The 14,537-nt window shown below is 38.8% G+C and overlaps 1 protein-coding gene across 6 annotated transcripts in view; it reads right to left on the bottom strand.

Moving 5' to 3' along the window:
* The window catches only part of FAR2 (fatty acyl-CoA reductase 2), a 157,331-nt gene that overhangs the window by 73,204 nt on the left and 69,590 nt on the right, over positions 1-14,537 (bottom strand). For all 6 annotated transcript variants that reach the window (XM_084510647.1, XM_084510649.1, XM_084510652.1 and 3 more), the window contains one exon: positions 12,672-12,906. In XM_084510647.1, the coding sequence (XP_084366773.1) occupies positions 12,672-12,906 (235 nt within the window). The remainder of the gene's footprint in view (positions 1-12,671; positions 12,907-14,537) is intronic.

The raw sequence follows: 14,537 nt of genomic DNA, 5'->3' as shown, positions 1-14,537 counted from the left end.
CCTGCCAATTAATCAAAGTGCTACCTGACATGGCATGGTGGTGCTAGGGGCCGTGATGTAGGAAAACATTCAAACCCAAAAGTAACACTTGGAATCAGGTGTCTTATCATTAGGATTTTAAAAGTGGAGGTCTATAGTAACTAAACAAATGTGTCTGCTGTTAGGATCAAAATCAGTCTGATAATTTTTTAACAAAGTGCATGAGGCATGTGTAGACTTTAAAAAACAAATAAAAACTCACCACCAACTAGCTAGAAGAGCAATCCTTTCCCTTTACCGACTCCAGAACAAACACAAGTTTGGCCACAAATGAGCTCTGGACAGCTACCTCCACAATCCAGAGTGTGGGAGTGAATGACACATTTTCACAGAGTTAGCAAGGTTCCCTTTCACAAAATCAGACCAGCTTACTCTGAATTTTGGTTGCCACCAATCACTTGGTGTTTGTAATCATGTCATCATTCACATTTAAGTACAAATGGAAGAGCTGCTTTGCTGCAGCAGTTTTTCTTTCAAGAAGCCAAATTAATTTACAAACAGCTAACACTGATAATACCCTTCCCCCTCTCCTTCCATTTCCCTTAATGGAAAATAAAAAACATAATGCAATCCCCAGAAAATTACCAAGAAATGATTTTCCCACTTGGGCTCCCTGGCACAACTCAGACATTTTGATTTGCATCTGCAATGATGTCAATCAGAACTTCACAGTTTTTAAATAAATCATTCTCCCTAATACATTTGGCAGTCCTAACGGGTCTGGTAAATGAAATGAAAAGAATAGGCTAGATTTTGTAGGCTAAACTGCAGTGGAGGGTGACCTTCAGACAACTTTTAAGATCTCTGGTCTTGTAGGGGATCAATTCTGGGTCAGCTTTTTGGTACTTCTTTCAGCCATCAGTACCTGTCAGAAGGTGACCTTATGATCACCTTCTTAGCAGCCACAGAATTCTGCTGTACAGGACTACCCTATGACTGCTTTCACTATTTCAGTCATAGTGCCAGGGAGTGGGAGAAGGGTGATGAATATGCAAGTATGGTGGCTCTGCATGAGCCAGCCACTTTGCTCTGCAGGCAGGAAGCCTGGAAGATCAAATACTCTGGACTGTGCATTTCAAGATGTATCAGTGTCACAAGCAGGAGCTCTTTCTAAACCTTACTTACGTTGAATATTCTCAGCTTTAAGGACTCTTATCTCCCCTCTGTTTTAACAACCTTATTTGTAGAAAGCATTATCCAGTGACCATATGAGAGAGCTTTGACTGGAAAGGCAAAATAGAACACAGAATATTCTGTGCCACTGTATCTAGGGTTTGTTCTTAAACTGTACATTTTTTTTCACAATAAGCTTTATTTCTTTTTAAGGCATTCTGGCATAGAACTGACTTTAGCATCCATCATTCAGTGAGCTGGCAGATAATAAAAAAATAAGTAGAAAAGCCTATGGTTAAATTTAGGAAAATGGAAAAGCTTTCTTTGAGAAAATCTGGAAGGAGCAGCTTGGGTCAGAATGTAATAAATTGGACATGAAGGATGAAACATGATAATTCTACATTTTGTTGAATGACCAAATAGCAAATTTTATTCCTTGGGTGCTGACTGATAGGTGCATTACTGACCCATTTAAGAAAAAACATAAGCCTTTATTCTTAATTATGATTTGCAGGCCAAGATGTTCCCAACAGAGGTTGCCCCAGGTTAGGTGTCCTTATTCAACCTCAGTTCAATGCAGAACACCCAAGCCTGCATATGAGCTTTAGTACACGAGCAGCTCCATGGGTGTCCAGAATAGTTCTGAAGTGCAACAGCCCAAAAAGGAATTGTGCCAATTCGCACACGTTGAGAGCCAAGTCACAGGCTCCGGCAAAATGACAAACATTGTTTAAAAACATGTTAGCTGAAGGCCTAATTGGTGAACAGGTCACTTGGCAAAATTCTGAACACAAAACATGCTGTGCAGCTGCCTAACAGCTCAGCTTTCCTATGTGCCTGAGCAAAACACGAACATGGGAGAAATCTGAAGGTTACAAAGGATGCCTGACAGGACTTCTCTAATGATGTTGCTCCACGGCCTTGAGGCCAGCACAAGTTGCTGGGAAATAGTCCTTCTTCTGTTACTGATGTAATCACTCAAGCCTATAAAGCGGAGCTTTTCTCTTCAATGCTCTTTGTGCTTTTCCTGTCCTCTTGAAAACTTCACACTGAACACTTTACACTCACCTTCAACTGTGCCTCTTTCATATCTCTCATGCACACTCTCCCACTTCCTCAACTTTCACTGCTTAGGACATGCAGACAACAGTACTGGTGATACTGAAAGCTTTCTACTGGCAAGGAAAGCGACATCCAAAAACGGATGAATTTCTGGATGGAGAGATCTCTGACTAGCAGAGGAGTTCATTTATTGGATTACAGAATCTAAATCTTCCCTTTACTCTCCTGAAATAAGTTAAACATTAGGATTGGATTTCCATTTTCACCACTCTGTTCTCTTCCAGAAAAATTACACTGAAGGGAAGCCAATTTTGTGCCTGTATGCATTTATCGGGACACCCTGAGAAAAGAGACCCTTCATCCCAGGCCCTGGTACACACACTACGGAAAAACAGATTAAGAAATATTTGAAAATGCCCTGGGTCATGTTCAGATGCAACTGTGAGGGCAAAAGAAGTGGATGAGAGTACCGATAAAAATGTTGCATCTTGCTTTTGGTTCCTTCCCAACTCAGACACTGCCTATCTTGCCAATGCTCCAAATGTTTCAAGGCTTTTGGGCTGGAGTCAGGCAATGTTGTTTTCTCAGGTATAGGAGAATGATTAAATGCATTTGCATTCCTGTATTAAGCACTTCTTGTTACGTTTAAATCAAACTCAATTGAAGTTTTAATACTGGCAATAAAATCAAATGCTTTTTTTTTTTTTTTTTTTTTTTTTTTCAGAAAGCAAAAAAAAAACACATCCAGAACAAAAAGAAAATCCACCACCACTACACATAATTTAAAAGACAACTGTAAGTTACTTCTCTCCAAGGTTTCCTCTGAAATCCACCCTTCACAAAACACTTAATCCTTGGTATTTTTTCATTTAGCTTTGGAAGTTCCACTGATTTCAGGAGCTAGGCCTGGGATGCAAACCAAAAAGCATGCAGGCATAAATGCAAACTCAAGCAATGTTATGAAGATCCTCTAAAGTTGTAATTCAACTGAAATCTTAGTTTGCTACATCTTTGGTGAGATTTGGTGATGAAGAAAGAGTGCCGTGACTCTTTGGCCTGGAAAACAAAAGACTCAGACTCAGGGGGATCACATGAATGTGCATAAATACCTGATGATGAGAGCAAAGAAGAAGGTGGAGCCAAACTCTTCCTTGGGATACCAAATGACAGGATAAGAGACAATACACAAAGAAACAATGAACATCAGAAAGTTTTGTGATTTGTTTGTTTTTTGTTTTTTTTTTTTCTCCAACCTTGGAGATATTCAAAATTCAACTGGACATGGTCCTGGGCAAAGTGGCTCTATCTGACCTGCTCTGAGAGTGGGGGGTCTTTCCAGAGGTCCCTGGCAACCTTGATGATTTTCTATGCACCTTTGCACAGATTGATAAAGGGAGAAAGGAGTGTGAAAACAAGTTAGGAAGGAAGAAGTTTTGCATTTTCATGTTCATAAAAAACTAGCTGAAACTGCAGCAAATAGACTTGTTTTTAAAATAATATCATCTCTGTAGTGTTCTTTGTCAGATTCCCTACTAACTAAATTAGGAGATGAAGTTTTCTGGGAATGGCTACTATATTGTGACTGTATCAGAGAATGATCTTAATTAGAAGACAAGAAAGAGACTTCATTTTCCTCTCAAACTGGAGAACAGTACCTCTTTCAAACTCTTGATATTAGTGACTGGGAGGAACAGAGAATTACTCAGACCACATGAATGTCTTCATGATATCATGACAGGTAGAGAGCAAAGGGAATAGAAAAGTTAACTGGCTAAAGGAAAAGGTAATAGTTTAGAGCTTGTTCTGCAAAATAACATATCTGAATAACTTTCTAGAACTGCAGAGAAGATAACTACTGTAGAGAAGAACTGGATGGGTAGTACTCATATGTAATCTCTTCTGTTCAGCAACATAATTAAGACCAAGGGGTAAAGAATAACTTACGGTTAGTTTAGTAGATATTCATCAACAACTTATTTTTTTTTTCCCAATAAATGACCACAAAAATTTAAAAGTAACATTTAAGTGGAAGACAGAAGCCTTCTTTCTGGAATACTTCTTGAAAAGTTCTTTAAGCTTCTTGAAAACTCCTCTCCCATACTCCTAAAAGCTCAGTGAAGATGAATGTATTTGGCATAAACTGAAATAAGGCTGAAAACATTGTCTTGTCTTCTTGAGATAAGAGAACTGATGAATTCAACAGAGCTATATGACAGGCATAAGGGTTCCGGTTTTAAATCAGGTATAATCCTTTTTGTAATCCAGAAATTGTGATATTGATTCACTCTGACTGGCTCTCTCATTATCTTAAGCTACTTCTCCCATCACCCTAAACTACTGCTCTCCTTTCTACTTATGACCAGACTTTTCACCAAAGATTTTTAGTGCAAAGACCTGTGTTTGCATACCTATAGATCTTGAATGTCAAAATAAGGTAAATAAAACATATTACATTGATTTCAGAAAAGAACGATGATTCCTCTTCTCCCTCATCCCTATCAACATCTTTTCTTGTTTTTTTTTTTTTTTGTTTTTTTGTTTGTTTGTTTGTTTTTGTTTTTATTATTATTATTATTTTGTTTTGTTTTTGTTTTTCTCATTTTGTTACTTTTTTCCCTCTTCTAGATCCTCAATCCCATTCTCTTCCAGATCCTTATGCTCTCACTAACAGTAAAGACTCTTCATAATTTTTCTGATGCTTTTTACATTTTTTTCCCCATTTTCTGATAGCCCGTGCAGACCTGCTCTCTTTTTTTTTTTTTTTTCCCCTTCTTGTTATTTCTTCAGGATCTCTAAGGTTTCAATTCTATTGCAGCCTTTTTAATTCCGCATCTGTACTGCTTTTTCCTCATTCTTAATATTTCCATTGCTGTCACCATTATGTCATAAACTTCTTTACTCTTTTGATCATGACCCATTTCTCCCTCTCTCTCTCCTGTCTTTGAACTTAGCTTGCATCTCTTCTTTTGTATGTCTTGATGTTCACTGTAACTTCTTAAAAAAAAAAAAACGTAAGTTCTTTCTTTAGCAATAGCACCAACTCATTATTTAACTGCTTCCTCTTTGTCCCTGAACACTTAATTTGCATCACAATCCTGTCACCTATATTTTCTCTCCAGCTTCATTAGAAAGAAAAAAAAAAAAAAAAGAGGGTATAGATACCTCACCAGATTTTTTCTTCTTTACCAGCTGTTGTATGTTTGAAAAAAGAGAATGGACATGAAAAACATTTTCAAATATGTAAGCTGACCAGTGTTTTCAGAGTCATTGTTGATACTGAGGGACTCCATTTTCAAGATTAAGCTAAAGTATTCCAAAGGGAATTAGTCTACAAAAGGGCACCAAGATGAGTCAGACTCACCAGAAACAGTTTTTAGCAAAGAAATACATTATATACAGAAAATTATAGTTATTAGTTACAAAACTGTCACTAATCACTTGCAGAGTTTTGTTCTAAATCTGTAATTCTAATGCATCTGATCAACTTACAGTGTGTGGAGAAGTTGTAAATTACTGTGCAGCATCCATGTACACTTGGAAGCAGCAAACTGCACTCTGACTATGGAAGTGTGAGATAAACCTGTTTTCTCTGGGAATTTTCTCAGTCTCACACACACATTCATTCTTCCTCAGCTGATCACAGCTTGAATTTACCTGACTGATGCAATGGATGACAATTTCAAACATCACATTTCTTTCCCTTTTTCTCTTTTCACGGTTTCTCCTCTGATGTTTGAGCATGCATTAACAATGTCTTTTCATTTCCACGTAGCTGCTCTTCCAGCACTTCCAGACTACAATCTGTGCTGACAGCCTTGCAAATGCAACAGAGCAAGGAGCTGTAGGAAGCCAAGTTCTGCTGAAGCTAATTGATAATAAGATGGGCCTTTATGATTCTCAGTTACCCTCCTGGTACACATGGATTTTACAACAGAGAACAGATGAAACAGCAGGTAGGGTTGCCAGATCTCCCAATTTAGCTGAAAGCTGCTGGGTGAGATTCCACATCCTGAGTCACAATATGGGTTGAATGTGCATCAGGTGAGGAGGAACTGTCACCATACAAGACTGCAGCTTAGCACTCACTTTATCACAATAACCAGAAAAATCAGTGCTACTGCACCTGGCTTGTTCCAGATGCCCAGGGTCATGCAGAGCCTGGAGCTAAGGAGCAGCAGAAGCAGCAGGGCTGCAAACATTCAACAGCAGAAAGCGACACTGCGATCACACCAGTGAGCTGTGTTTTTTGTTGTTGTTGAGTGTGAAAGGTTATCTTGCTGGAATCATCAGCTGTTTTTTCCTTTTCTTGTGCTGCATGAAACAGTCTATTAGCTGATTACATACAAAGACCTGATTATATACAAAGAAAAACCTCACCAGCCTTCTTCTTCACAAACTGGAAAAATGAGAAAAGAGAAAATGAGAAAAAGAAATGAAATAGAACAAGGTGGCAGATAGTGTTAGCTTAGGAAAGAGGCACAGAATGATTCAAGACCCTGGTCTACATTCATGTCTGTTACGTTAGCATCCCTAAGATTTAGCTCCTCTTTACCATATGTTTTACAAGTCATGGAGTCAGCAAAATAAATAAATAAAAACAATTTTTTGTTCAAGTCCCCTCAGTATACAAATATCAAAGTTATGTCGGATAATCTACTGACCAAAATGAAGAAAAGCTAAATAAATAATAAAACAGAAAACATCTTCACCTCTGTTGCACACATTAGCAGTTTCCACACTTCTTACTGAGTGAGCGGAATCCTGCTCCATCAACCAAAAATCTCATTACTCTCTTCCAGGTACTGATGCATACCCCATTGCAGTGGCCACAGCAAATCTAGGGGACACTATTCCAGAGGGAGTGCCACTGCAGTGGTTTTACATGGAGAACTTCAACAGCTTATGGTGATGATCAAGATGCATGAGCCCAGGAGTGAAAGTAGGGACACTCATGGGAAGTGGAAGAAGAGACATCTGCCATGATTTGGCTTAATTTATAGGACCGGAGTTCTACTGTGTATTTGCTGATAAATATAACATACTTGATCAGGAAGAATGGAAAGGTGTCTGATAATGCTGGACTTGTGTTCAGTTTTCAGACTTGAATCATAACATGGGCTTCCAAACAAATCTTTGTAAGAAAGAGGCACAGGATAGAAACTCTCTCTGCAACTGTTGGCAGTGCGAGGGTAAACTGTAGTTAGACAGTATTAAAAAGCAGTAGCATTTTATAGTATTTCTGGATATATGGATATATAGTATATATCCATTTACTATACTATATATATAACTATACATACTATATATATATATATATATAAAATACTATATAACCATATACTATACATATCCAGTATATACTATAGTATATAGTATTTCTGGATATAGCAGATATCCTGCAATATCTGCTTCCCCTTTTCAACAGCTTCTGAGCCTCTCCTTCTTCCCTTTGAACTATCAGGCATGTTAGCAAGAGTCTTTTCCACTCCCTGCTTTAACTGACCGTTCCAACTAGGAGCGCTGGATGAAGAGACCTGAGAAACAGCCCAGCAACTGCAAGTGACAGAAGTCTGATGCATGCAGGGCATGCTCTGCTCTCCCTTGCTGAAAGGTACAAGTGACTCAGCATTAGCTCAGTAATTGTTCTCCATGGAATTTGAGACATCCCACTTCCATGCATTCCTGCCTATTTCAGCATGAGGAGGAATCAGAGACAAAGAACACTCAAACATTGCCCTACCTCTGATAAATATACACCTCCCATCAGCTAATGAATAAGACATCTGTCAAGCTTTGCCTTGTGATCCTCATCTATGGACACAATCATTGTTGTTGTTGTTTGTTTTTTATTTTATTTTTTATTTATTTTATTTTATTTTGTTTTTTGTGTGTGTGTGTGTTTAATAGCTGTTGCCTGTGCCACAAAGACATGGCATTTCATTAAGCACGGGGTAATAGCCTGATTCCCTTGGAGACTTACTACTGGAAAACAGAACATTTCCATTCATAAACAGGCAAGGTCACCGTGCACCATACATTCCTCAATGCACACATTCATTTTGGAATTAATGCTGAGGTAATTAAGGATCTGCTCATTATACATTTCATATTAATGCAATAACACAACTTCATATAGAACTAATTTTACAAGATCTGAGAAAAATCAGTATTCTGTTACATTTTAATGCCATCTGTTCATCTACTCCAGAATACATTGCAAAAAAAAAAATCTGATTTCTAATCATTTTAATATATAATTTTATTCTTCATGTTTGATTTAGAATTTGAAAAATTCCAGACAATAAATATTTTTAAAAGAACACACTAAGGTATTTGGTTCCTTCACATTGCATCACACTTTCATTACTTATGATTGTTTTTTTATTCAGCAGGAGTTATCTTCCACCATATGCACATTTACGTACTATGAAAAAGGCAGTTTCACAGGTGTAATGCCTCAAAGCTTAAACCCCTATAGATATAATAGATATATTTATTTTTTCACAGATTGTGCTAAGAGATACATGAAGAGAAATAAAAAATTAAACAGTGTTTTTGAAATAAATTGCGTAACGTACTACCAGAAATCAAGAATCCCCAGAGGACATTACCTGAAGAACCTTGGCATTAGGCAGTGCAACTCATTTGTAACAATCTAATTCTCTACTTTCATCTTATTTCATCCTAAATAATATTTTTATCTGCTTGTCCAGAATATTTAGAAGCTGGCAACCTGGTTTTCTCTGGTTTGTCTTTCCTGAAAAATTTATTTTCTGGATGTAAAAATTAGAAATTCCAGAGGATAATATGGGTCAAGGCATAACGTAGAAGAAGAGTTAACTTTTAAAGTGGATGTGTGATTGGTCAGTAAATAAGATTACATATAAAAGTAGAAAAAGTATTTTCTCCTAAGAACATATACAAGAAATGTATTGCATTAAATCCAACATAATGTGGAGCAAAAGAATAATGATGCAGAAGAGATCAGAAATTATACATACATAAGGAAGGGAAGGATCTTAATTCTAAATTTTCTGTGCATACTCTAATACACGCATTCTTCATCAGTGATTATAATCAAGAACATCAAATGCAAATGTTGCATACAGACTTGGAATAAGCTTTCTTGCATTTTTATTTGATATGTAGCTCAGAGGTTTGCCGAACTGGAGAATGCAAACCAAAACTGTAAATGGCAAGTGTACTCTTTAGACTGTGAATAACTCATTATGTGGTTTATAGACATGCAGATGACTTAACTGGAAACAATCTGCAAAAATGTAAAGTTAATGCTTCTTGCACTCTTCACCTACCAAGAATGAATTTCTGTAACTAACAATATAATCTCTAGAAAAGAAAAAAACAAACGCTGTCAACGTTTCCATATGGAAATTGTCATTGACAAGTCAGGTTTCTGCTTTGGAGAAGCATTCTTCCTCTAAATCCTGGTTTCTACAAAGCCCGTAGCTGGGATCAGCACCAAAAGCAGTTCTTACAGGTGGAGTCAAGGGGACTTGCAGAACTGGGAGACCAGCCATAGTGCTTTGTGGCCTTCCTCCTGTCATGATGGACTTTTCTGGAACCATTTCCTGATTGGTCCCTTCTGGACAAGACCACTGAGGGAAAATACACTGCACAAACGTGCAGTAAACTTCACCTCAGGCCTGACTAAATGGGATCTTTAGAAGCAGTGTGACCCTTACTGCAAGAGACTGTTGAGACGGTTTAATTGTTCAGTTCTAAACGGACCTAAACTTTGTTATTATTATTAGTTTTAAATGAACATTTTAAAGTGCCTGAGCCTATATGTTTTCTCAGCCTGTTATTTTGGTAAGGGCCATCCGTGTGTACACATATACATTTCTGCATACTTTCCCCAAGGAGGACTGTTGTACTTTCCTATCCCATGCATGGAGGAAAACTATTCTTGAGGTTATTCCATAGTGTTTTGAGCCCCACCACTGTTCCTTGGACCACAGCATAGCACACCTGACCAATTCACAACAGGAGTTCAAATTTTTGGTTGCGTGAGATACAGACCCTGTAAACTGAACCAGTCTGCTAAACAGAATCTGCTGTTCCTTGAACTTACAATACCATATTCACACCCTGCTGATTAGCTGAGGTCTACTTATACATTAACCATGTATAACAGTGCCTTAGCACTGGGGAGCTCACTTCTATATCAGTAACAAAAAATGCAATTATACTAATCAAAGTAAAGATGCTCTCTTCTTTTAGAGACTATTCAGGACCTAATCCTTAACAAGAATCTTTCTTGGTTTTGGACAAAGCCCTCATGTAACATGCTATATCTCTACAAAAGACATAATATCTAGGTACGTAAAAGAAATGTAGAAGAAATATGAAACCTTAACTCTTTGGCCCTCTCAGTCTTCCTTGAATGGAAGACAGCTGTGTTCTCACAGGAGCCAGTTATCTTATTGCTTTATTTTTAAAAGAATAGCATCAAAGATACATCCTTCTTCCTCAGGGGTCCTGGATGAGTTGTGATCATACCCACTGAGGTTTGTTTTTTTGTTTTTTTTTTTCTTCCTTTTGAAGGCCTACACACTTTCCTCTTCCTTTTACTTGTTTGAAAACAAGTAAACTTGAAGGCTCACTGAAGCTGTCTGACAAAGGTTCATGGAGAGGTTATCAAGTCCTGTTTGCTGTTGGCATGCCTAAAACTGCTGACACATGCTAGGAAAAAAAAGGGTACATCTAGTATAGCTGCATCAATAAAACAGCTACAAGGGAACCTCACCTAGAGCTAACAACAACACTAAGATGTACCGACAAACTGAAGAAAAAACAGTAATACTTATATAGAAAATGCAAACAAAGCATGTAGAAGTCCTGGAAAATAGCTTGGTTCCTCCTCATTTTCTAAGTTATTTGAAAGAAAGAAAACCACCACCACAACAAAACAGAAAAAAAAATATCAAAATGCAAAAAACCATGCAAGCATGACATATTTGGGACTTTGCTGTTTGATGATGAAAACCATTACCCACAGTTGTCAGTGATGAAAGCTGAAAATGTTCATTGAAAGGAAAAGTACTGAAAAACTGCACTTGACAGACTTGCAAAAAAGCAACTAGCATGATGGTTTCCTTTTATAGCACTTATGAATGCAAAAGTTCTCTTAAACAGGAAAATAATCTATCATCTGCTGAAAATACAAAAAAATCAAACTGTTGTTGGGCATATTAAAGATTTTTCTAGTTCATTGTTTGGATGCCTAAATACAATAGAGAAAAAAGCCTTCTCCAAACTCTACTTGTTTTTTGTTGTTGTTGTTTGTTTGTTTGTTTTAATTATTATTATTATTATTATTTATTATTATTATTATTATTATTATCTATAAGACCTGTTTTGCCTCCAACTCCAGTAGAATTGTTTTTCCAGTCAAGTTGTACTCAGAATTTTAAAGCAATGCTCTAAGGATATGTTGACAAGTCTTGGATTAATTTCAAGTGATTTCTTGTCTCCTAGGGTCCGATCTGTTCCGTCCTCTCATTCCACATTGTCTACATACAAATTCACGCTAGCAGGAAGCATTAGCATGAACTCTGCCACTTATCACAGCTGGAGGAGTCTGAGCAAGTTCATGACCTAACCACTGGCTTAAGCTCCTGAGGACCCGGAGTCCACTCTAGATAACTGGTCTACCAGTGTCTTCTTACACATTTCTACATTTAATGCAACAGAGGCTTTTGACATCCTTCTAATACTAGAGATGTGGTTCTCACTGGAGAGGGAAGCCACGTGGGTGGAAGTCATAAAAGTCTGTACTTCAGTTCGCAAGGCAGATTAACTTATGCTGTCTGCAGCAAAAGACCAAAAGTTTGGAAAACTCCCCCCTGCTCCCCAAAACATGACGGTATTTTGTCATTTCCAAAGTGAGGTGAAACTATAGCTGACTTTAGAAGATAGCAGATGCCCTACTGTACTGCAGCAAAGCACAGACACTATTTGTTGCCCCTAGGCTTCTTCTGAAGCAAGTTTAACACCTTAAGTGCAAGGAAAAGGGTGTAATGGGCTCACTCGGTTTCAATATTGGAATATTATCATTCAATTATCATTCAAACATAAGTTTTGAAAGTGAGGAAGGAAAAGAGCTAGATAATGAAAACAAAATGCCACTTTTTTTTTTGCCAAAAAGGACACTTCCTAACATGGCGTGTTTTCAGAAAAAAAAAAATCTCAGAGAGCAATACAGAAAAAGGAAGAAAAAAGGTATATCAGTACAACGTAAAATCCTGTATCACACATCTAAATGAGACAGATTCAGATTCATGCATGCTTTTCATTTTATAGATAAAACAAAAATTATGCAAAGATTACAGTAGATTGTATTTTGTTCTTATGAATTGAGTAAAACAGAACTCCTATAAGCATACCAGATTAAATGGATTTCAGACTAGATTTAAGAATAAAATATAGAAACTTACCTTGCATTTCAACATGTTGGCCACTCTCTCTTGCATTGATTGTCCAGCCTTTGGCCTTACAAGAATATAAACTGCTTTCACTTCAGGGCTGGAGCGCAGAAGCTTTTCCACCAGCACTTTGCCCATGAAACCTGTGGCTCCTGTGATAAGTACGGTCTTTCCATTGTAATAAGCGGAGACCGAAGACATGGTGCTTTCTTTTGTTGTCCTTCCTTTAACTGCCTGCAGGAGGTACCTGAGAAGATACAAAAAGCAGGCTTTTGAGATAAGACAGATCAGTTATTAGGGAATTGTAGTCAGAGATAGGTTTTCCCAGTCTGTCAGCTATAACAGCTCATATTAGGTCAGTTAATAGTAATTTTAAAGATGAGTTTTTTCCAAGCCTTTGTTATGAAGAGAAACACATTTATCTCATTCATTGTTAAGTGCTGGCCATGAAGATATGCAGTTATCCCTATGAGACAAAGTAGGAATCTCCTCACAAACACTGCAGGCTCAAATGCTGTGTTTTCCTGTGGAATTCCACTGTGCCAAGGTACTGAGTTTGGTACATGGCAAGGCTTTAGTAGCATCAGGGCTGCGGGAGTGGCCTCTGTGAGAAGAGCCTAGAAGCTGCTTCATTAGATCAGAGCCAGTTCCACACAGCTCCAAGAGGACCCAAATGCTGGCCAGAGCTGAGCCAATGAGTGACATTGGTTGAGACTCTGTGATAGCAGATTCAAGAAAAAAAAAAAAAAAAAAAAAAAAAAAAGAACAAAACACACACACTGCTGGGCAACAGCAGCTGGAAGAGTGAGGAGTGAGAACCAGCACCGAGGACCCCAAGGTCAGTGCAGAAGGAGGACAGGAGGTGCTCCAGGCAGGCAGCAGCAGTTGCCCTGTAGCCTGTGGAGAGGCCCCCTGGTGTAGCAGGCTGTCCCCCTGCAGCCCATGGGTCCCACATGGAGCAGATCTCCATGCTGCAGCCCGCGGAGGAGCCCCTGGTGGAGCAGGTGGATGTGGCCTGGAGGAGGCTGCAGCCCAAAGAGAGCCCCCACAGGAGCAGGCCCTGGGCCGGAGCTGTAGCCCATGGAAAGGAGTCCATGCAGGAGCAGGGGGTCTGGGGGGAGCTGTTGCCCGTGGGGGACCCATGCTGGAGCCATCTGGGGGATGGACCCAGTGGTACAGACCCATATCTGGAGCAGTTCTTGAAGAGCTGCTGCCTATGGGAAGCCCACGCAGGACCAATTTGGGAAGGATGACATCCCATGGGAGGGACACCACGTGGAGCAGGGGCAGAGAGTGACCGTGAAGGAGTGGCGGAGACAAAGTTTTAGGGACTGACCACAGCCCCCACTCCCCATTTCCCTGCACCAGCAGGGAGGCGGGAAGAGGAGTGGGGATGACACAGACACAACACATACTTATTATTAACAAGTAATAAACATTACTTGTTAATTACTTGTTAATAATAGGTAACAAATTACATCAGTCTCCCTATGCTGTGTCTGTTTTGCCCGTGATGATAATTGTTGAGTGATGTCCCTGTCCTTTTCGTCATATTTCCTCCATTTTCCTTTAGAGGAGAGGGAGTGAGAGAATGGTTCTGGTAGAGTTCAGCTGCCCAGCTGAGTAAAATCACCACAGCCAAGCAGCCTCATTTCTTGTCAGCTATCGCTTTGCAATGTGCTCAGTCTTTCCCTATTGTCATTGCTTGCAATGAATTCATGAAGAACACGCTTTTTCATGGAAGACACAGTACAATGACATTGCTCTGCAAGACTGCAGTATAGACCTTGGGCATAGGTCATCACCTATTTGATTGTCTGTTAAAGCCAAAACTCATTCCACTAAACTCTAAGGAACATAAAAGTCATATGTTTTCTT

This window comes from Aythya ferina (genome assembly GCF_964211825.1).
Source record: "Aythya ferina genome assembly, chromosome: 1".
In the NCBI taxonomy this organism is placed as follows: domain Eukaryota; kingdom Metazoa; phylum Chordata; class Aves; order Anseriformes; family Anatidae; genus Aythya; species Aythya ferina.
This window is presented reverse-complemented; position numbering and strand designations above follow the sequence as displayed.